The 24,979-nt window shown below is 38.1% G+C and overlaps 1 protein-coding gene across 3 annotated transcripts in view; it reads right to left on the bottom strand.

Annotated features, from left to right (window-relative positions):
- pdxdc1 (pyridoxal-dependent decarboxylase domain containing 1) overlaps positions 1 to 23,336 on the bottom strand; it is an 84,365-nt gene extending 61,029 nt beyond the window's left edge. For all 3 annotated transcript variants that reach the window (XR_009824618.1, XM_062037299.1, XM_062037300.1), the window contains exons 1-3: positions 23,140 to 23,336; positions 3,821 to 3,915; positions 680 to 748 (exon numbers count right to left, since the gene is read on the bottom strand). Coding sequence is in view for 2 of the 3 variants with exons in the window: in XM_062037299.1 (XP_061893283.1) it covers positions 680 to 748; positions 3,821 to 3,897 (146 nt within the window). In the remaining variant the exon portion in view is untranslated. The remainder of the gene's footprint in view (positions 1 to 679; positions 749 to 3,820; positions 3,916 to 23,139) is intronic.
- Positions 23,337 to 24,979: the final 1,643 nt, after the last annotated feature.

The following is a 24,979-nucleotide window of genomic DNA, read 5'->3' as shown; positions in this document are numbered from 1 at the left end:
AGAAAATGTTTTTAATTTATTTATCTTATTTTATTTGATTCATTTTTTTAAAAAGTACCTTATCCTCACCATACCTGGTTGTCCAAATTAGGCACAATAATGTGTTAATTCCACGACTGTATATATCGGTTGATATCGGTATCGGTAATTAAAGAGTTGGACAATATCGGCATATCGGATATCGGCAAAAAGCCATTATCGGACATCCCTAATTAAGAACAATAAATTAGTTTTTAGTATAAGTTTGCTGCTTTCAAGAAATGTAATGCCGAGCGCATATCATTATGTCAAGATAATGGCACTAGCATTTACTTCATTTAAGAATATTTTTCAACATATTGAGCAAAAAGGTCTCTTTTTTTTTTCTACCCAGTAAAGTGCACTTGTTATTAGTGAGAATATACTTATTTTAAGGTATTTTTGCGTTCATTGAAGTTAGCTAATTTTACTTGTTTTGGAAAGTCTTGACAAGCCAAATTTTCTTGTTCTATTGGCAGATAATTTTGCTTAGTCCAAATAAAATACCCCTAATTTTTGTATTTTTTTTTCTTGTTTTTGAACACTGACTTTTTGCAGTGTACCTGATGTAGGCGTAGTTTTAATGCACTGTGAGATTGGATTGCAATAGGCCCCACTTTAGTTTACCATGTGTGTCAGTGCTAATGTGTAGGTTTCTTACTCTCCCTGCAGGGGGGCGGGTATGTTGGTTTTACTGGAGAGTGAGCTCCCTGTTCCTGCTTCCAGCTCTCTAGAAAGAAAAAAAAAAGCACAAACACACAGATGCTCAAATCACATGCAAAAAACAATGCTTCACTCTTTAATTCTGAAGTTACATTACATCACACAATGAATATGTGATATGGTATTCAGATTTGGCTAAATTTGTAAAGAACGTTGCAAATATATCGCATCCAAAAGTGGAAGCACACGGAATCTTTACCAAGTCTAATGGCAAATTTATCTGCTCAGGTATAAAAAAAATATTTTATAATAATATAGCATTACCGTATTTTTCGGACTATAAGTCGCCGTTTTTTTCATAGTTTGGTCGGGGGTGCGACTTATACTCAGGAGCGACTTATGTGTGAAATTATTAACACATTAGCGTAAAATATCAAATAATATTATTTAGCTCATTCACGTAAGAGACTAGACGTATAAGATTTCATGGGATTTAGCGATTAGGAGTGACAGATTGTTTGGTAAACGTATAGCATGTTCTATATGTTATAGATATTTGAATGACTCTTACCATAATATGTTACGTTAACATACCAGGCACGTTCTCAGTTGGTTATTTATGCCTCATATAACGTACACTTATTCAGCCTGTTGTTCACTATTCTTTATTTATTTTAAATTGCCTTTCAAATGTCTATTCTTGGTGTTGGCTTTTATCAAATAAATTTCCCCCAAAAATGCAACTTATACTCCAGTGCGACTTATATATGTTTTTTTCCTTCTTTATAATGCATTTTCGGCCGGTGCAACTTACCGTATTTCCTTGATTTGCCGCCGGATATATAGTATGCGCATGCCTAGAATTACCGCCGGGTCAAACTCGTTTCGCAAAATATTATTTTTATTAGCACACGTCTAGAATTTCCGCCGGGTCAAACTCGTTTCGCAAAATAATTAGCATATGCCTAGAATTTCCGCCGGGTCAAACTCGTCACGTCACGAGTGACACTTCACCTGTCATCATTTTCAAAATGGAGGAGGCTGATTTCAATAATTTAAAATCGCATAAAGGGAAGAAGATAAAGAGCTATTCAGTAGGATTTAAGGTCCAAGCTATTGAATATGCTAAAAAGAACAGTAAGCAGCTATGTTTTATTAATATACCGTAGCTGCGTGTGTCAAATACGAGTCATTAAATGACTCCCGCCTCCTGGTGGTAGAGGGCGCTAGTGATCCTTCTTGCGACTACTCGGCTGCAGAAGAAGTGACAACAAGCAGCAACAGTTAGCAGCGATCGTTTATTTTTTCCTCTTGCCTGCACTTTTAACATGGAGGATTACATATCTAAAATAAAACAGTTTTCTAAACTGGACTTTCAATCGAAGCAGGATGTAATAAAGGAGAGATCTCCATCGAGACAGAGAGACTTTTAAAACTGAAGAAAGATAAGGAAGACTCCTATAAACAAGTTATCGATGCTTTTGGTCAGAAGGAGCTGCGCATGGACTTCATTTATAAGTAAAGGTAAGACCATAGTAACGTTTTTTTTATTAAATGTGCTTTTCATGATGGTATCCTTACATCACACTCAAAGCGCAGGCCTAAATTTACCGCATGCCTTTGGTAAGCGCCGGAGTGAGAAGAGGTTTTAAATTTATTACCCCCCCGACGGCAATTCAAGGAAATACGGTATACTCCGGAGCGACTTATACTCCGAAAAACACGGTAAAAGCATTTAAATATAATTTATAATAATATAGCATATAATAAAATAGAAAAAATACATGTTTGCTCTGTAATTGCCCTTTATTACTGTAAAACTGACTATTTCTTATTCTATTCAAATTTTCCTATACTATGAGACTAAAAAAATATTGCATTTCAAAATCACAATCCAGTGTTTCCCACACGTTCATTTATTTGTGGCGGCCCGCCACGAAAGAATTACGTCCGCCACAAATAAAAAAATAAAAAAATAAAACAATTTTTTTATTTTTTTTTGTCCTGTTCAGCTTCTCAGGCAAATCATATAGTTGATGTAGATGCCCATATAGGCTGTTCAGATTTACTTTACAAAAGAGAAGTGTAGGATACTTTTCTTGTTGCCTTATTTGTATTTGACCACTACTGTTTTCTGTTTATTTGTTACTGACCGTGGCAGGACACCTCTGCCTCTGTTTCACTTTATGTTGCTGGTAAATAATATGGTTGTAGTAGTAGGCTAAAGTGAAATTATTTAGTATGCACTAATTAAAGGGGCAGAGCTTTAAGAGACATTTTAGCTTTTATATTTTATAAGATATATTTTTTGTAAGAACCACAATTAATAAATATATTTCAGTGAATAACTTATTGTTCAAATCTGTATATAAATATGTACATAAAGTGTTGTAATTATACTGTAAAATGGATGGATGGATGGATGGACGTTTAAAACAAAACTGTTATTATTAATTAGTAAGTATAAATTTTTTGAGCCTTTTTAGAGAAAATCATATCATTATAGTAAATTATGCAAATTACTCGATGATGTCATGGTGACCACGCCCATAGCCACGCCCTCACCGCCACAGGTATCTTGGCAGTTTATGGGAAACACTGCAATCTGCATATTACCATGAACTACATTTTATTTACAAACCAGGAAATTAGTGCACTATTGATTCAGTCACTGGACATTCATCTACATTAATCCTCAGAGCAACACCACTAATGGTTATGCTTTAAGTTTTTCTCAAACGTGCATAAAAAGATTGATTCGTTTTTTTTCAGGGCCGATGCAAATTAATGTGATTTTTGGGCCTAATCACCGAGAACTAGTAGGGTTAGGGGCTTTTCCGTATAAGGAAAAGTCATGAATGGTTGTTTTGCTTAGTTGTAGGAATGTTGACACTGATCATTATAGATTATCTAATGTTAAAAGGAAAGAACAGGTAAACAGGAAAGGAAACGGGTAAATGATGAGAACATGGGCTCGATGGGGCAGTAGTAGGTAATAAAATGTCGATGTAATGCAGTGTTAGAAACCGATGACCAGTGAGTGAGACAACCACTTGTTAACAAAGTCTACAGTGCAGTGACAATGTCAACGGCCTGCTTTCTGTACACACAATAATAATAATAATAATAAGGTGAGAACCTTTGTCCATCTCCCAAGATCCTCATGGCTTCTGTCAGATTCTTGTCCACTTGAACCAATGTGGAGTCCATCACCATCAAAGGTGTGCGCGTGGGCTGGGAGAAAATAGAATACATTATAAAGAATCACGCCATTTGAATACAGTTGATTTCAAAAGCTTGTTTAAAATCCATCATTTCAAATATTTGTAATAATTTGTCATAACTAACAATATAATTGATCATAACTCACTGGATGAGTCGCCTCAGATTAATCTGGCCCTCTGTCTAGTTCCACTACTGTTTAGGCATCTGAGCCATTATGAAAACCAGTTTCAGGACCAATCCCTAAGTGTTTCAATTGTATAGCAACTGACATGAATTCCTTTTGGGCGCAAGCTGCTCGCTTTCTACTGTAAGCTCAGTGTTTGACTTTTCTTTCATGCTTCTACGTAGCGGATTGGAAAGTGTCACGTGACTACTATTTCTTCTTTTGCTTTTCTGGTAGCCTTCATGCTCGGCAACACCCGGCCTCGCATCGTGTAACGACACAGTAGTGTATTTTAATAGGCCAGTCCAGAAGTAGAAAAAAACGTCATAACCGTGCAGTGGTTTGACGTGTTAAATGTCGGTTTTGTTGATTTTTCGTGGGTACATCTTAATGTAACTACAATAGGGGTGGGAAAACTTACAGGCGGGCCACATTGTAAAGGCCAGACAAAAAACACCCAAACGTCTGGCAAAATGTCCAGTTGTCCTCGAAAACATGGTTTTCCTCAGTAAATAAACCCCCACTCTGCTTGGATCAAAGTTTTGTATTCCTGGAGCTACTGTGATGCAGTCCATATAGTCTTTGGGTTCAGAAACAGTTAGAATTATTTTGATAAATCAAGACCAAAAGTAGAGAATTTAAATGCTTTAAAATGTAATATCAGAAATTATCGGTATCGGTTTCAACCTCCCGATTTTCCCGGGAGACTCCCGAATTTCAGTGCCCCTTCCGAAAATCTCCCGGGGCAACCCTTCTCCCGATTTCCACCCAGACAATAATATTGGGGGCAGTGCCTTAAAGGCACTGCCTGCAGCATCCTCTACACCAGGGGTGTCCAAAGTGCGGCCCGCAGGTAATTTTTTAACGGCCCCACGGCACATTTTAAAAAATAGGATGAAAAAAAAATAAAAAACATAAAAAGTGGTATAAAAGAGCAAACAGGTGAAATGTAACAAGAAAATGTTGCATTATTTACTCTAATAACACAAAGCTGCCATGCAGGCAGTTTCTTTCTTTAAAAAATAATAATGAATCAAAATCAATGTCATTATGAATTATTGACCTATTCAAGGCTCCATTTACTTCACATTAAATATTCCACTTTGAGATATTTTGGGGGGAAAATGTTGCATATTTTTTGTTGCCATTTAAAAAACAGATTTTTTTAAAGAAGGGCCTAAAACGAACAAACAAAAAACATAAACAACAATAAAACTTATAATTGACGGATAGATCTGAAGTTGATCTTGAGACTATTGTGGTAAAAGTTTAAAAAAATGTTGGATTTATTTTTTTAAACTTTACTGAGCAGTACCCTTTTGGATCCCCAATAATTTTAGTGGGACTTTTTTTTTTTTTTAAGTGTCATTGCTCAAAAAAATAATGAATTAAAATCAATGTTATGAGTTATTGACGTTTTTAAGATTCCAATTATTATATAATCTCAAATATTCCACTTTAAAATTTTATTGGGGGAAAATATTGCATATTTTGTGTTTTTTTCCATAAAAAAACACGGTTTTCTTTGACAAAAATGGCATACAACTTAAATCTTTAAAAGCGTTATATTGACAGATAGACCTAATGTTGATCTAGATATTTAAACCTTGAATAATAATAATAATAATAATAATACTAAATAATGACACATTTGTAATATTTTTTTTGACCAAAACCTTTTGGGGTCCCCGGGATGAAGTCCGAGTGGAGGCCTAAATGTATCTTTTTTATACATATGTTGTATTGGTTTTTAAAATAAAAAATATCAAAATGGCCCCCGCTTGCTTTGATTTTTCAGTGTACGGCCCTCAGTGGAAAAAGTTTGGACACCCCCGCTCTACAACCTGTCGTCACGTCCGCTTTTCCTCCATACAAACAGCGTGCCGGCCCAGTCACATAATATATGCGGCTTTTACACACACATAAGTGAATGAGAGGCATACTTGGTCAACAGCCATACAGGTCACACTGAGGGTGACCGTATAAACAACTTTAACACTGTTACAAATATGCGCCACACCGTGAACCCACACCAAACAAGAATGACAAACACATTTCGGGAGAACATCCGTAACACAACATAAACACAACACAACAAATACCCAGAACCCCTTGCAGCACTAATTCTTCCGGGACGCTACCACCAAACACCCCTGCTACCACCAACCCCCCCCCCCCCCCCCCCCCCGCCCTCTCATCTCCTGAATTCGGAGGTGTCAAGGTTGGCAAGTATGCTCTAGTATACTCTGGACCAGGGGTCACCAACGCGGTGCCCGCGGGCACCAGGTCGCCCGTAAGGACCAGATGAGTCGCCCGCGGGCCTGTTCTAAAAAAAAAAATAAAAAAAATGTAAAAAAAAAAAAAAAAAAAAAATTTTTTTTTTTTTTTTTTTTTTTAAATTAAATCTACATAGAAAAAACACAAGATACACTTTCAATCAGTGCATCAACCCAAATAACCTCCCCCATGCACACTCATCCACACAAAAGGGGTTATTTCTTTCTGCTACCAATATTCTGGTTCCCACAACATAGACAACACATCTGCAAGGGACACAGTCCCTGAAGCACACATGATTGTATAGGCTGCTGGTCCACTAACATTTTCATTAATTACTATTTTTTATGTAATTATTTTTATATTGTTTTACTTTCTTTTTTATCCAAGAAAATGTTTTTTATTTATTTATCTTATTTTATTTTATTTTTTAAAAAAAGGGCCTTATCTTCAACAGACCAGGTTGTCAATGAAATTAGATTTTTTTAAAGGGTTTTTTAAACCAGGCCCAGTCCAGATAATGTCCAAGTCGGACTCAGCAACACACACCTTCATTCATGTACACAGAAAAAAAATTAGGGAACACAACAGATTGCATATAATTTATAAACAAAACACTTTGCATTCCATTCGAAAGGACGTTCCCTTTAGATTTCCGATCCTTAACATTTTACATTTATCATAATTAAGCTTAAGGCCAGATTGCTGTGAAAATATGTCCAAAAGATTAAGAAGGTTCCGCAAACAATGAGGAAAAATCTTATCTTTGTGAATCAGCCTTTTCTGACATGAACTTCATCAAGAACAAACACAGAACACGCCTCACTGATGCACATCTGCAAGACTCACTCAGAGTTGCAGTGTCAAGTTACACACCAGAGTACAACACACTAGTTAACAGCATGCAATGCCAGGCTTCCCACTAACTGACAAAGAAACAGATAACAGATTTGGTGTCCAGTTCAAAGTGTGACATGATTTAAAAATTTGAGAGTTTACTTTGGTATTTTACATGAGTTATTATTTGTACAAACATGGTGCAAAGTAATTCATGATTTCTTAAAAAATGTTAGTGGCTAGCTAGTTAAAATGGGATATTGTGATTTCACAAGACTGTCTTAGAAGTGATCATTTGAAAATGTTAAATTTGAAAAATGTGCACTTATAGAGAAATTATAAAAATAAAGTGTTGCAAATTGATATTTATCTGTTTCTATATATATTTATTGTGAGAAATCATTAAGATGATCAGTGTTTCCACAAAGATAAATATCATTAATTATTAATAATAACAGAGTTAAAGGTAAATTGAGCAAATTGGCTACTTCTGGCAATTTATTTAAGTGTGTATCTATCTGGTAGCCCTTCGCATTAATCAGTACCCAAGAAGTAGCCCTTGGTTTCAAAAAGGTTGGTGACCCCTGCTCTGGACTGAAGCTGTGTGCCTTCATTGTTTTTGTAGCTGTTGTTTTGAGGCATGTTTAAAAAAATAAAAAAAAATAATGCACTTTGTGAAAGTCAAAGTATAGTATTTCCCATAGTTGTAGTGGGTATCAGGATTATCTCAGGGAGAGCATGTCCCAAATTCCAAGCTGCTGTTTTGATGCGTGTTAAACAAAATAATGCACTTTGTGACTTCAATAATAAATATGGCAGTGCCATGTTGGCACTTTTTTCCATAACTGGAGTTGAAGTTGTTCTCTTATTTTGGAAAACCTTGTTTTTGATTGATTGATTGAGACTTGAATTAGTAGATTGCACAGTAAAGTACATATTCCGTACAATTGACCACTAAATGGCAACACCCGAATAAGTTTTTGAACTTGTTTAAGTCGGGGTCCACGTTAATCAATTCATGGTAAAGTTACATTGTTTAATGCATCCAGCGGGGCATCACCACAAAATTAGGCATAATAATGTGTTAATTCCACGACTGTATATATCGGTATCGGTTGATATCGGAATCAGTAATTAAGAGTTGGACAATATCGGAATATCGGCAAAAAAGCCATTATCGGCCATCTCTAACCAAAAGCAATGTCTGAACTAAGCAGTACATGTGGTCGTCGGTTTGCGAGGCTCCTAATTATGAACGCACGTCCGTGATTTAATCAATCAATCAATCTTTATTTGTAAAGCCCCATATATCAGCTATCGCTAAACCAAAGTGCTGGGCAACAGTGCAAGAAAGACAGAGCATAAAACAACAGCACATAATAAAACAACAACAAACTAAGTTAACATTAATAAATACAAAACAGGCATACCTTCTCATTCAATGCATTTTCTTTATTTCCATGACTATTTACGTTGTAGATTGTCACTGAAGGCATCAAAACTATGAATGTGGAGGTATGTACTTAACACAAAAAGGTGAAATAACTGAAAAAATGTTTTATATTCTAGTTTCTTCAAAACAGCCACCCTTTGCTCTGATTGCTGCTTCGCACACTCTTGGCATTCTCTCGATGAGCTTCAAGAGGTAGTCGCCTGAAATGGTGTTCACTTCGCAGGTGTCATATTTTTGAAGTCTTCAGTGACAATGTACAATGTAAATAGTCATGAAAATTAAAAAAACGCATTGAAATGAAAAGGTGTGTCCAAACTTTTGGCCTGTACTGTATGTCACTGCAATCTTGTGTTTGGATGAATAGGTCTTAAGTAGAGATGTCCGATATTATCGGCCGATAAATGCTTTAAAATGTAGTATCGAAAATTATCGATATCGGTTTCAAAAAGTTAAATGTATGACTTCTTAAAAGGCCGCTGTGTACACGGACGTAGGGAGAAGTACAGAGCGCCAACAAACCTTAAGGGCACTGCCTTCGCATGCCAGCCCAGTCACATAATATCTACGGCTTTTCACACACACAAGCGAATGCAAGGCATACTTGGTCAACAGCCATACAGGTCACACTGAGGGTGGATGTATAAACAACTTTAACACTGTTACAAATATGCGCCACACTGTGAACCCACACCAAACAAGAATGACAAACACATTTCGGGAGAACATCCGCACCGTAACACAACATAAACACAACAGAACAAATACCCAGAACCCCTTGCAGCACTAACTCTTCCGGGACGCTACATTGTACACCCCCGCTACCCCCTACCCCCCCACCTCAACCCCCTCATGCTCTCTCAGGGAGAGCATGTCCCAAATTCCAAGCTGCTGTTTTGAGGCATGTTAAAAAAAAATAATGCACTTTGTGACTTCAATAATAAATATGGCAGTGCCATGTTGGCACTTTTTTTCCATAACGTGAGTTGATTTGTTTTGGAAAACCTTGTTACATTGTTTAATGCATCCAGCGGGGCACCACAACAAAATTAGGCATAATAATGTGTTCATTCCACGACTGTATATATCGGTATCGGTAATTAAGAGTTGGACAATATCGGAATATCGGCAAAAAAGCCATTATCGGACATCTCTACTTTTAACACTTTATTTGTTTAAAATGGATCCCCATTAGTTGCTACACAGCAGGGGCGTCACTAGCTTTTAAGGACAGGGGGGGCTTAGCCCCCAGGAGATGCAGGATGCGAGCGAACGTAGCGCACGAGCACAAAACTTCACAAACGCTAACAAAGACTTAGAAATTAATCATTGTTATTATTATTATTTCAGTGGGTTTATTTTCAATGTGTGTTCAGTACAACAACAAACATGGGTTTGCACAGTGACATTTTGTTTACAGCATCAACAAGAAACAATGACTTGCATGATCCTTCAAGATACACTGAAACACAATGAAAGTCATGGCATTAGCCTCTACAACATAGAGGCTAATGCCACCACTTTCGCTCACAATACAATAATTGTTTGTTCCCAAATATTTTGAATTTGCACAGATTACATTTTGGGCACATATGTGACTAAAATGGTTGTAAATTCAAGCCCTGGAAATATGACTTAATTACTTGAATTAAAGTAATATCTGGATCGGGATAATTTGGCTTGTATATAATATATATATATATATATATATATATATATATATATATATATATATATATATATATATATTATGGCAAGCCGTTAAGGAAATTAAATATATATGGAAGTCTGAATAGAAATGAGAAACTTTTACATATACTGTAAAAAAGAAAGACTTAGAGTCCGTCTGCTGATTTGAAAAAGAGCCAAAGCTGTCAAAGAGCTGAGGGACCATCTTCAAAGTGCAATGCTGAAACAAATAATGCAAACAATAACATGTAACTTCCAGGGCTTGAGATTAACGTAGTCCCGTCGTCCCGGGGACGGTAAAAAAAATGCACGGGACGAAATTAAATGCCCCCCGGGACGATGGCTTTTAACCATTTTTTTTTTCTTTTTCTTTTAATGTATTTATTCATTTTACATTTTATATTAAATGTCTTGGTTTTTCCACCCTCTGAAAATCCTATGAAATGTTTAACAAGCCATCCTATAATAATACAACAGCTATTAATGTAACAATACAATAAAACAAATATATTTAATTATGTTTTTTTCATTATTTTAACAATAGGCTAATGTATATTACTTTATATAGATTCTACAAAAAACACAAAAATTAAAAACTAAAATATTTGCAATTGCAGACACAAGGTTCTTGTTCTGCAGTGCTGTGTGCTAATGTGCTTCGTACACCTGCAGGACCGCAAGCAAGGTCGCAGAGAAAATGCATACTGGATTTTGAGTGATGTGGGCATTTTCTATATGAACAAGTCCAAGGACCGCAAGCAAGGTCGCAGAGATGATGCGGACTGGAGTTTGAGTGATGTGGGCATTTTCTATATGAACAAGTGGAATGGACTGGATACCGACGCACTAAAGAGGCTCTCTACCTTACGCTAAGAAGTGAGGGGAAACTGAGTGAATAATGACAGGTTATATGATTATTTATTTAAACTCATATTCGGGCCACTTTATAATGAATATGTCGACATGCATTTGTAAAAAAAAAAAAAAAAAAAGATTTTTTTTTTCTTCTTTTTTTTTTAACACCAAATTATTTAGGGGGGCTTAAGAACATTTTAGGGGGGCTTGAGCCCCCCTAAAATAGGCCTAACAACGCCAATGCTACACAGTACACACTAATTTTACCGGGGTCCATCAATTTTTATATTTATATTCTATCACTAATATTATGTCTCCTGAGCAGCAGTGGGTCAAGGAACATGACAGCCATCAATCACCATCTGAAGTGAAAATGAACTTCAATAAAAGCTCAGCGACAGGAGACATATTGGCTGCTCTTTTCATCCAAACTGATCAAGTGTCGTGACCATCACTGAGGATAAAGATTATGAACGCTAATGAATGCTCGAGGGGTAATTGATTCCATGCGCCTTTACAAGGGGACCTGGGAGACTATCTTCAAGACTATGTCCAGGACAATGTTTGAAGAAGGTAGTAAGAAAGTAAAGCGTTGTTCTCCTTTTATGACCTCCTCCAGGAAGTATGTTTTATGTCAACATTATGTAATATTGTCAATATAGTGCTGTGGGTGTTTTCTTATCTTCTTCTTTGGCGTCCACCACTTTGTGTTACCACTTGCCTGTGCATGAAAAGTGCTATATAAATAATATTTGGGTGATTGATGTAATTGTTGTCATTGGTTTGTCTGTCAGTCAGTCATTGAAATAACTTTTATTTAAAGAAATATTCTAAATGGGATAAGGAGAGGGACACGCTGTAGAAAAATGGATGGCTGGATGGGATAAAGAACAACTGATTAGATTCTGGACCTGATCTGGATCATTTCTACTATTTTGCTTTACGTTTACATTTGGGCTTGCTTGCGTGTGTGCGTTGGGTGTGTGTGTGTGTGTGTGTGTGTGTGTGTGTGCGTGTGTTTGTTAGCGGCTCCGCAGGGACAAAGACGGTGGATGACTGACGAAAGTGTTCACTCCGTTTCTTTCATTCCCCGATACATAGCTCAAAAAGTTACGACCAAATTTGTATCTATATTCGTCCTAAACGCAAGAAAGAACCGGTCATTAAATTTTGGGGCTGATTTGGATCATTTATACTACGTTGCTTTAACTTTTGTGTGTGTATGCTTGCTCCTTTCACACACACAAATACAGTTGATCATTTACAGGACGCTTCAGTCTCTTTTTGACACCGCGATAGAAGATTATGGGCACATTTTGATTAAACTCTCAGTAAATGGGACAAGGAACTAGGGCCACAACTAGGGATGTCCGATAATATTGGACTGCTGATATTATCGGCCGATAAATGCTTTAAAAATGTAATATCGGAAATTATCGGTATCGGTTTCAAAATTATCGGTATCGGTTCCAAAAAGTAAAATTTATGACATTTTAAAACGCCGCTGTGTACACGGACGTAGGGAGAAGTACAGAGCGCCAATAAACCTTAAAGGCACTTCCTTTGCGTGCCGGCCCAGTCACATAATATCTACAACTTTTCAAGTGGATGCAAGGCATACTTGGTCAACAGCCATACAGGTCACACTGAGGGTAGCCGTATAAACAACTTTAACACTGTTACAAATATGCGCCACACTGTGAATCCACACCAAACAAGAATGACAAACACATTTCGGGAGAACATCCGCACCGTAACACAACATAAACACAACAGAACAAATACCCAGAATCCCTTGCAGCACTAACTCTTCCGGGACGCTACAATATACACCCCCGCTCGCCTCCCTCCAACCAATAATGCACTTTGTGACTTCAATAATAAATATGGCAGTGCCATGTTGGCCTTTTTTTTCCATAACTTGAGTTGATTTATTTTGGAAAACCTTGTTACATTGTTTAATGCATCCAGCGGGGCATCACAACAAAATTACGCATAATAATGTGTTAATTCCACGACTGTATATATCGGTATCGGTTGATATCGGTATCGGTAATTAAGAGTTGGACAATATCGGAATATCGGATATCGGCAAAAAAGCCATTATCGGACATCTCTAGCCACAATTACTGATTATATAAATAGTGACCAGTCAAACGATTATTTCTTATATGATTTTATGTACATGTTTCAGTCCACAACTTGGTTTTAAATTATTTTCAGGGCTGTAACGATTCATGGATTATATCGATTAATTCAATTAGAAGATAAAGCATCGATATTTAATTGTTTTGCTTTGATGACTCTTTTAATGAATCATGCCTCGAATTTTTACTTTTCAAGTGTTGCCTTAAAGGAGGGCTCATATTTTAGGGCACAAAGGCAAACATTAATTTCTTTCGAGGCAGGGGTTTCAAAGCTTTTACATTTTGATACAGGGTGGTATTTTTTAAAATCATTTATTTATGTTTTTAAACAATGTACATTTATACATACATGTAGATGCTGTATCAGGACAGATCCAATAAGAGTTTGAGGAGAAATATGTTGTATAGAAATTAAGGGTGTAACGGTACGTGTATTTGTATTGAAACGTTTCGGTACGGGGGATTCGGTTCGGTTCGGAGGTGCACCGAACGAGTTTCCACACGGACATATTAAGTAGCGCACCGCACGTTGTGTAAACAATGCACACCGAGGCACAGCACACGGCATGCTAGCAGCAACCGGGCTACTACAACATGTAAAAGCCAGAGCTGGAAGACCCTCCTGCCTCGTTAAGATCTCCCGTTTGGGAACATTTGGGTTTCGCGGTGCGATACAACAATGGATAACATCGCTTCAACGAAGAGAAAGACAAACAAATACAGCTCCCATCGCATTCAAGCAGCCTCTCCTCGGCGAGTCAGGCAGGGCTAAAGCAATAACAAATGTTTTTATAGCAGCAGATTTAAGACCATATTGCATTAAAAACTAGATTTTGAGCCACTTCTATGGTGGAAGAACAATGAGCCCATATATCCTCTTACTGCCAAGTTAGCCAGGCACTACCTCGCCATACCTGCTACCTCCGTGCCCAGTGAAAGGGTATTTTCTACAGCTGGAGACATTTTAACTGCAAGCAGGTCTGCTCTTTCTGCAGACAATGTGGATAAACTGATGTTTCTGGCAAAAAACATGAAAATTGAGTGAAAGTCAGCAGGGTTAAAGGCTGAGGGGGAAAGAAAAGTTAATCTGAGGCTGAGTTGACTTGAAACTGTTTAATGTTGCACTTTTTGTATGTAGAAGAATAGTTTTGTCATTTTATGTAATCTGAGCAACAACTTGAAGCAATTTAATGTTGCACTTTATATGTAGAAAGGTTTTGTTAAGAAACCAATTCTGAGCCTTATCTTGTTTAGTTTTTATTTTATATATGTTGACTGCATTAACAATGGACCCTGAGTGTATATGTATGTTATTGTTATGCTAAAAGGATAAAACCATTGTTTACAAATGTTGGTAAATAAATAACCAGAAAATGTATATTTTGTTTTTTTCTTACTGTACCGAAAATGAACCGAACTGTGACCTCTAAACCGAGGTACGTACCGAACCGAAATGTTTGTGTACCGTTACACCCTTAAAAGAAATTAAATATACACAATAAAACTTTAACAAAATGCTGTGTCACATGAATGGTTTTTGAAGTAACACCTTTGTGACATGAAAAAAACACAAGAAATGTAAAAACAACACAGCGTTTACTTTTTGATATTAATATAAAACAAAGCAGTTTGGCTAATGAAGATTAAGTCTAATAAACAAGCCTTGTTCTTCTCCAACAATGGAGTGGCTTTTGCCGCGGTTGTCGTGGTGAAATTGGAGCCCTGATGAGTTTAATAATACAAATTTATTGGAGTGCCTGGAACTTAAAATACATTGATTCCGCACGACTACATGCAATAGAGCGCACGTGAGTGCGGTGCTATCAGGTGCTGTGGGTGCTGTGGCCTGTCTGTGTGTGTGCCGGGTAAAGCAGAGTAGCGATGGAGAGAGGAAAACCAAAGACAAACAGAGTGGGGGAAAAAGTGGGGAAGAGAGCAAAGGAGCCAAAGGTTTTGCAATCGTATCAAACTGAAAAAGACAACAAACATGGCGAAATGTTTGTACTGTCAAACGGAGTTGGCATTTGATGAAGATGCAGATTGTCAGCAGAGACCTTCCTGTATGTACAGAACTAACAACCACAAACATGATGAAAGTCTTTTTTGGCATGGAACGCGGTAGTAATTCTACACTTCAATGAGGAGACAAGACTTGATTGTTTGCACGCATTTTTGTGTTTGTTTGCTTTTTCTATTCCAAAGGTGTCAGGTTAACATGATCTTGTTACATAATATGGTTTCTGAGTAGCATAAACAATATTATCACCTTTTTCTTACATCAACTTTACTGCTTTATTACCACAGGATGATGGGAAATGTAGTTATTTTTCGCCATCTACAGTCTTATCTGTCTATAAATTAGAAAACATAAACATAAATGAATATTAACAGTCCAGCATTAATCACCAACATACACCTGAAATTAGCTGCTAATCAATATACTTTTAGCTCAGACCATGTTGAAATGTTCATGTTTTTGCACTACAACAGTGACTTCACTTGTTTGAAAACAAACTCATTCACTGACTGTGTTCCAACTCTTAATCACAGAAACTTTCGTGCCTAATTTGGTTCTGTAATGTTCTTCCTTATTTACCGTAATTTCCGGACTATAAGCCGCACCTGACTATCAGCCGCACCAGCTAAATTCAGGGGAAAATACAGATTGCTCCATATATAAGCCGCACCCGACTATAAGCCGCAGGGTTTTGATGTGTAATTAGCGTAGTATATAGGGGTTCCTGCTACCACGGAGGGGATTGTCGGGACAGAGATGTTTGGGAACGCAAAGCATCCCATTTATTAACAATAAATCTTTCAATCATTAAATCAAACTTTCCCATCTTTGACATGGCGAACAGCATTTGTGCAGAGTACAAATAATACAACGGTGCAAAGTAATACAAAGTGCTCGCCTGTACGTTATCAAAATAACCAGCCTACCGGTATATGAAAAGTCAGTCTTTAATCATTGTGTCATCGTCTTCCTCCTGCGTACTAAAACCACCGAAATCCTCTTCGTCGGTGTCGGAGAAGAACAGGCCGTAAATAAGCCGCACCCTTGTATAAGCCGCAGGGACCAGAACGAGGGGAAAAAGTAGCGGCTTGTAGTCCGGAAATGACGGTAATTCCCGTTTTAAGCTATACACACGTTTTTTTTTTAACTTTTTAACTTATTTTAAACTTTTTTAATATACTAGTGCAAGTTCGCTGACGGACCAGCTTGAGACGAAAGGTTAAAAACTGTGCAATAAACACTCAGTATATTAATATTACTGACAAAGTAAAAAAATATGAATTCATTTTTATTAAAATGAGAGTAGTGGCAGATCAAACCACTGCTCATTTTCTGAAAATATTTGGTTGCATTTAATTTCTCAGGTAAATCTACTGCTAATTCAACCCCAAGAGATGTTGGTTGCTCTTTACTTTTGATATTGATACTATGTATTGTTTATTATTATTATGTATTGGTAACAGGTCAATCTACAGTGAAAATATTGGTTAATGTGAGCAGAAAAGGTTTCCTCTTGTTAATTCCACCTCAAGTGTTGGTTGCACTTTATTCAAATACAATGTGAATGCAATGGCCATTAATTGTTTACTTGCTTGTTTTGTGTCCCTCTTCAAATCAAAACTCAAAACACACCTATTCCTGACTGCTTATTCATTGTAAATCTTATCAATCTTTGTTGTTGTTTTTATCCAATTTATTTTATTGTTTTGATTTTGTACGGTGTCTTTGAGTGCCCAGAAAGGCGCCTTATAAGTCAAATGTATTATTATTATTAGAGATGTCCGATATTCCGATATTGTCCAACTCTTAATTACCGATTCCGATATCAACCGATACCAATATATACAGTTGTGGAATTAACTCATTATTATGCCTAATTTTGTTGTGATGCATTAAAGGCCTACTGAAATGAATTTTTTTTATTTAAACGGGGATAGCAGATCTATTCTATGTGTCATACTTGATCATTTCGCGATATTGCCATATTTTTGCTGAAAGGATTTAGTATAGAACAACGACGATAAAGATTGCAACTTTTGGTATCTGATAAAAAAAAGGCTTGCACCTACCGGAAGTAGCGTGACGTAGTCAGTTGAACATATACGCAAAGTTCCCTATTGTTTACAATGATGGCCGCATGAAGTGAGAGAGATTCGGACCGAGAAAGCGACAATTTCCCCATTAATTTGAGCGAGGATGAAAGATTTGTGGATGAGTAAAGTGCAAGTGAAGGACTAGTGGGGAGTTGAAGCTATTCAGATAGGGAAGATGCTGTGAGAGCCGGGGGTGACCTGATATTCAGCTGGGAATGACTACAACAGTAAATAAACACAAGACATATATATACTCTATTAGCCACAACACAACCAGGCTTATATTTAATATGCCACAAATTAATCCTGCATAAAAACACCTGCGTGTTTGTTATGCTAGCTCCTAGCTCCTCTGCTAGCTCCTAGCTCCATAGAACACGCCAATACAATTCAAACACCTGATCAACACACACAATCACTCAGCCCAAAAGACCGTTTACCTAACCCAAGGTTCATAAAGCTTATATATTTTTAAAAAGTTACGTACGTGACGCGCACATACGGTCAAGTTATCGAATGTTTAGCAGCCAAGGCTGCATACTCACGGTACCTGATATTCAGCTGGGAATGACTACAACAGTAAATAAACACAAGACATATATATACTCTATTAGCCACAACACAACCAGGCTTATATTTAATATGCCACAAATTAATCCTGCATAATAACACCTGCGTGTTTGTTATGCTAGCTCCTAGCTCCTCTGCTAGCTCCTAGCTCCATAGAACACGCCAATACAATTCAAACACCCGATCAACACACACAATCACTCAGCCCAAAAGACCGTTCACCTAACCCAAGGTTCATAAAGCTTATATATTTTTAAAAAGTTACGTACGTGACGCGCACTTACGGTACGGTACGTGTTATGCTAGCTCCTAGCTCCTCTGCTAGCTCCTAGCTCCATAGAACACGCCAATACAATTCAAACACATGATCAACACACACAATCACTCAGCCCAAAAGACCGTTCACCTAACCCAAGGTTCATAAAGCTTATATATTTTAAAAAAGTTACGTACATACGCAAAAAAAAGCCAAAGCTGCATACTCACAGTAGCACGTCTGCGTCTTTGTCATCCAAATCAAAGTAATCCTGGTAAGAGTCTGTGTTGTCCCAGTTCTCTACAGGCGTCTGTGTATCCAAATCAAAAGTCCTCCTGGTTAGAGTCTCTGTTATCCGAGTTCTTCCATCTTGACTGCATCTTTCGGGAATGTAAACAAAGAAGCGCCGGCTGTGTACTGTTGTGGCTGACTACGTTCGAAAAATACGTCCATTTCGCACCGACAACTTTCTTCTTTGCTTGCTTGGCTTCCTTCTCCATAATGCAATGAACATGATTGAAACAGATTCACGAACACAGATGTCCAGAATACTGTGGAATTATGAAATGAAAACAGAGCGTTTTCGTATCGGCTTCAATGTGGAAGGCATACCCGTGTTCGTCGGGCTACGTCACGCGCATACGTCATCCTCAGAGGCGTTTCGAACCGGAAGTTTAGCGGCAAATTTAAAATGTCACTTTATAAGTTAACCCGGCCGTATTGGCATGTGTTATAATGTTAAGATTTCATCATTGATATATAAACTATCAGACTGCGTGGTCGGTAGTAGTGGCTTTCAGTAGGCCTTTAAACAATGTAACTTTACCATGAATTGATTAACGTGGACCCCGACTTAAACAAGTTGAAAAACGTATTCGGGTGTTGCCATTTAGCGGTCGATTGTACAGTACAGTACATATTCCGTACAATCTACTAATACAAGTTTCAATCAATCAATCAAAAACAAGGTTTTCCAAAATAAGAGAACAACTTCAACTCCAGTTTTGGAAAAAAGTGCCAACATGGCACTGCCATATTTATTATTGAAGTCACAAAGTGCTTTTTTTTTTTTTAACATGCCTCAAAACAGCAGCTTGGAATTTGGGACATGCTCTCCCTGAGATAATCCTGATACCCACTACAACTATGGGAAATACTATACTTTGACTTTCACAAAGTACATTATTTTTGTAATTTTTTAAAACATGCCTCAAAACAACAGCTACAAAAACAATGAAGGCACACAGCTTCAGTCCAGAGTATACTAGAGCATACTTGCCAACCTTGACACCTCCGAAATTGGGGGAAGAGGTATTTTGTAGCGTCCCGGAAGAGTTAGTGCTGCAAGGGGTTCTGGGTATTTGTTTTGTTGTGTTTATGTTGTGTTACGGTGCGGATGTTCTCCCGAAATGTGTTTGTCCTTCTTGTTTGGCGTGGGTTCACAGTGTGGCGCATATTTGTAACAGTGTTAAAGTTGTTTATACGGCCACCCTCAGTGTGACCTGTATGGCTGTTGACCAAGTATGCCTTGCATTCACTTATGTGTGTGTAAAAGCCGCATATATTATGTGACTGGGCCGGCACGCTGTTTGTATGGAGGAAAAGCGGACGTGACGACAGGATGTAGAGGACGCTAAAGGCAGTGCCTTTAAGGTACGCCCCCAATAATGTCGTCCGGGTGGAAATCGGGAGAATGGTTGCTCCCGGAAGATTTTCAGGAGGGGCACTGAGATTCGGGAGTCTCCCGGGAAAATCGGGAGGTTGAAACCGATACCGATAATTTCCGATATTACATTTTAAAGCATTTATTGGAATCATATAACATCTCTAATTATTACTATTATTATCACATTGTAAAGTAATTCACCGTTATAGTGAGTTGTATTTTTCATGCACTTATTTTTTGCTGTATTTATCTGGAACAAGTGGAAAGCCGGTCCCTACAAAATAATGCCTACATTAATCCGGCCCGTGGTGCAAAAAAGGTTAGGGACCACTGCCATACGGAGCAAGTGATTACATTTTGGGGGTGATCCGGATCCCCGTCTGGATTTAGGACTTTACTATTTGGAAGTACAGTAAGGCTTGGCGTAGGGCTGGGCGATTTATCGATATACTCGATATATCGCGGGTTTGTCTCTGTGCGATATAGAAAATGACTATATTGTGATATTGGAGTATACGTTCTCACGCAGTTGCTTTTAGCTGCGGGCATTACACTACAGGCTCTTCTCACTCTTTCTAGTCTCTCCTTCTCACAGAGACGTAAAACAAGCGCACCTTCTTACATACGTCACATACGTATACGCCCTCGCGGAGCAGAGAGGTAGCGGCATGGGTAACGTTAGCTGTGGTGCGAGTGGTAATACGAGAGAAAGAAGGTGCGAATCTGGTAACAAATGAAGGAAGAATTAATTCCCAAGAAAAACAGCACGGGGTCCATCGTCTGGCGGTGGTTTGGCTTCAAGCGGGAAGATGTCGAACAGACAACCATAATTTGTATGGGGCAAAAGCGTTGCTGCAAAAAGTAGCATTACTGCTAATATGTAGCATCATTTGAAAAGTCACCCGCTAGAGAATGAAGAGTGTTTGAAACTCCGCATGTCAACATCTCCGTTCGGTGCCACACCAACAAAATGCTGAGGCAACCATTTCCACATCAACACCGTATGAAAAAACTAGTCAACAACAGAAGGAGATAACATTCGCAGGAACCTACCACATAGTGAAGGACATACACTATTTGATTTCCTATTATGCAGCTCATTTTTATTTGACACTAAATGAAATATCTTGTGTGACATCATGCACAAAAGTGCACTTTATTTGTTTTTAACTATTGTAGTGGCCTTCTGTACAAAAAGTGCACTTTAATTTAGTGTTGTTTTGATTTGTCATCTTAGTGACATCATGCACAAAAGTGCACTAATAGCTAGGGATGATGCTCGAAACCGGTTTTCCTGGTTGTTCGATAAGAAAAGGACCGAGTCCTCGGACTCAAATCCCTTTTTGAGAACCGGTACCCGTTATCGAGACCACTATGGTAAAGAAAAAGAGTTGGTTCTTTATTCGAATCCCTGGGAACGAATCCCGTCCCGACCAGAAATGCCCCGTGGGACATCACAAGAAATGACGTCACGTAGCTCAGTCATTAGGCGCAGATAGCGAAAGCAGGAAAAACAATGGACCGGAAAAAGCGCTCCGAGGTGTAATAAAGTTCAAAACAAAAGCTATAATCCAATGAATAACTTTACTGAGAGATTTGAGCAGGGTACAAACACATGACGAACACTTTTACGACCAACCGGAAACATAGCAACCAGGCTAGCAACGCACCTCCTTTACGGCAGCTGTCGCAACGTTCTTATAGCAACCGCAGCACATACATATATATACAACATATCTCCCTTTTTTAACTTTTGTTTTTATTTCCTTGTAAACAAAACAAAATCACACTGTATATGTGTTGTCTGTCTAATTATAAATAATGCAGACGAGGCGTGTTGGCGGAGTTCTTGACGTTTACTTTCACAGCGTGCTCATAACCTCATTCTTAGCCGCCGGGTGAAGACATGCAACAACACTTTTCGGGGCTACCGCGCATGCTCGTCACTCCCGTTGCATGCTGGGTAGTGTAGTTGTTCTATTCCCTAGCTCATAACATCACATCTTTCCCCCTATAAAGAAATAATGTTAATTCAATAAAGTGTATGTTTTTTTAGCTTTAACTTTTCATTTTTTAGCATTGTAACCACATTTGCAAACAACTTTTCTCTTCATAGAATTGTCTTTCAATAAAGAAATAAAGTGCAAAAATGTCAAAGCATCATAACAAACAGTTATGTCAAATAGCAGCAGAAGTGCACTTTTTGGAGAGCTGTATTATTTTCAGTTTTGTGCCCAAGGGACTAATTTTATTTAACACTGTATTATTATTTATACACCTATAGTGATCACAGAGACAGGTTGTTTTTGTGTTACTGTATATATTTGTTTCTCTGAAAAATCCCACTTAATATACTTTGGGTAACAACAGTCAATATTTATTTATTTACTTTATTTCATTTTTTTAGGGGGGTAACAGTCAATATTTATTTATTTATTAGATTTTATTTTTTTCTTATATAATAAAAGTGAGCTTTTGCTAATCCAAATATTGTGTGTTTTTTTTTCCATATACAACAACCTATCTGGACTCGATAAGAGAATCAATAAGGAATCGGTTTCCATAAGAGGATTCGATAATAGGCTCGAACTCGATAATTTCTTATCAAATATCATCCCTAGATATATATCGTGTATCGTGACATGGCCTAAAAATATCGAGATATTAAAAAAAGGCCATATCGCAAGGCCTAGCATGGCGGAAGTCTGCGCTCTGAGTGCTTTTCTTGCATGAAATAGTGGGCACATTTTTATTAAGAAGACTTTACGAGACTGGTGAGGACAACCGGACTTGAAGGGTGGAATGCAATACCGCTGTTAAAACATGGGTGTGACTTTCACTGTTTACTTTAAGGAGCATTATTGCAATATCTATTATTATGGGATTACAGACAGTTATTACATTAAAGTTAAAGGAAGATGCAGTGTACTTTGAAGTGGAAAAAGGCAAGCACAGTGCAGGCAAATTCTATTTAGACGGGAGTTTTTGACAGGTGCACAGCTGATATTGTCCCTCACCCACAGACTCGCAATGTCCGCAGCTGCCATTGCTCTTGTCTGCACGGTGTGAATAACGACGGCTGAGCAAGATTTAAAAAAAAAAAAAAAAAAAAAGAAGGTATAAATAAACGTTTCAGTCTGTCAGCGACGTAGCATGTTAGCAAGTCTGACAGCGGCTAGCTAGCGAGCACGGATCTTTAAGCCTTCCTCTTACCCTTCAGACTCCAATTGCAGCGTCCCACGAAGCGGCCTAAGGCGAAGAAATGCCGGCGAGTACCGTCATGGAGTTCGGTTGAAAGGAGGCCGAAATGTTGGACTCGAAAGTCAAGTGTTTCCTGCTTTGTTCTGCGGGAGACTTACGTGCGCTTTACTTCCTGGTATGGCGGCTCGACGTGAGTGCGTTCCACGCTGGCAATGCTGACGTCACGCCCCAGAGAGAGAGAGAGAGAGAGAGAGGCCAGTCAGGTGGACTGGTGACGTCACAAGATGCCAACAATAACCTGGCTTCTTGCTGCATGTATGTATGTATGTAACCCATTTTTATGGACTTGCTGCCTCTTTGTGGTGTTTTATAAGCTGTTATACGGTATATGCCTTGAGCTCTTATTTTGAAGGCGCAAAGAGCGGACGTGGTGACACGGTGTGGCGGAGCGGAGTTTTTTAAAAAACAAAACGAAATAAAGTGTTCCTCGTCTTTATTCCACATTAATTAGAAGACAGCAGTAAGATGAAAATACTCCACCCCATGAGCAAGGCTGGACCTGATGGTCTTGTTGATCCTGTTCAACCGAAGGACTCAATGGCACATATTTGCTGTGTCAGACTACTGCGCAGTACAAATCCAAAGAGGTAAACAAGTGATTGTTATTGTTTTTGCAAAATCAATGCACACAACATGTAGACGGGCAAACTGTATATAACAGGGGTGGGCAATTAATTTTTTTTACCGGGGGCCGCATGAGCAACCCGAGCACTGCTGGAGGGCCACATCGACAATATTTCAATTAAATTTTGCTCAATATTATTTTTGATGTATACCGTAAGATAAATAATAATAATAATAATAATAGTTAATAATAATAGTAATACTTCAACATAGTGTGTGTAACAGCATTCCATGACTAATATAAATACATTAACATTAATAATAAAAATGACAGTAAAATAAGCACACGTACTGAGGAGTCATAGTGTAACTTTGTGTGGTGTTTGAGTTGTCCGACTTTTTGTGTGGCCATAAACGCACCAGTGGTTTAGTGGTATGTGTGTTGGTGACAGATGACAAGTTGGTTTTGGCCTGGTTTGTAAGGCAGAAAATGACTAGTTTTTCGAGATAGAAGTGTTTTACTCATGTTTTTTGGTGTGGTTATGTCCGAATATAAACAGTTTTGCTCAATAAAGTGATCGATATAATTCCTGTCCTCGAAGCATCTCGATAGACGTTACAATAATTGAACGGTGTTGACGAACACCGTTAGGGCCGCTTGTTGTCACTGTCACTCAGAGTTGCATTGCAAAATTACATAGAATAAATATGTTTATTTTGTTTAGAATTCAGATGGGATTTGATTTGGTGCGCGGCATATATTTGCTGTGCGCAGAGGACGCTTGAGCAGTGCGCAATTGCGCAGGCGCGCACCTTAGAGGGAACGTTGCTTTGCAGTCCATGTCTTGTTGAAAACACACCATTCGTCATCAACTTTTCTCTTTTTAGCGTCTCGGGTGTAAACCAGTGGTTTAGTGCTATGTGTGTTGGTGACAGATGACAAGTTGGTTTTGGCCTGGTTTGTACGGCAGAAAATGACTAGTTTTTCGAGATAGAATTGTTTTACTCATGTTTTTGGTGTGGTTATGTCCGAATATAAACAGTTTTGCTCAATAAAGCGATCGATATAATTCCTGTCCTCGAAGCATCTCGATAGACGTTACAATAATTGAACGGTGTTCAATTGAACGGTGTTGACGAACACCGTTAGGGCCGCTTGTTGTCACTGTCACTCAAAGTTGCATAGCAAAACTACATAGAATAAATGTGTTTATTTTGTTTAGAATTC

Source organism: Entelurus aequoreus, linkage group LG25 (genome assembly GCF_033978785.1).
Source record: "Entelurus aequoreus isolate RoL-2023_Sb linkage group LG25, RoL_Eaeq_v1.1, whole genome shotgun sequence".
NCBI lineage: Eukaryota > Metazoa > Chordata > Actinopteri > Syngnathiformes > Syngnathidae > Entelurus > Entelurus aequoreus.
The sequence above is the reverse complement of the archived record's forward strand: the minus strand, read 5'-3'. Positions and strand labels throughout refer to the sequence as shown.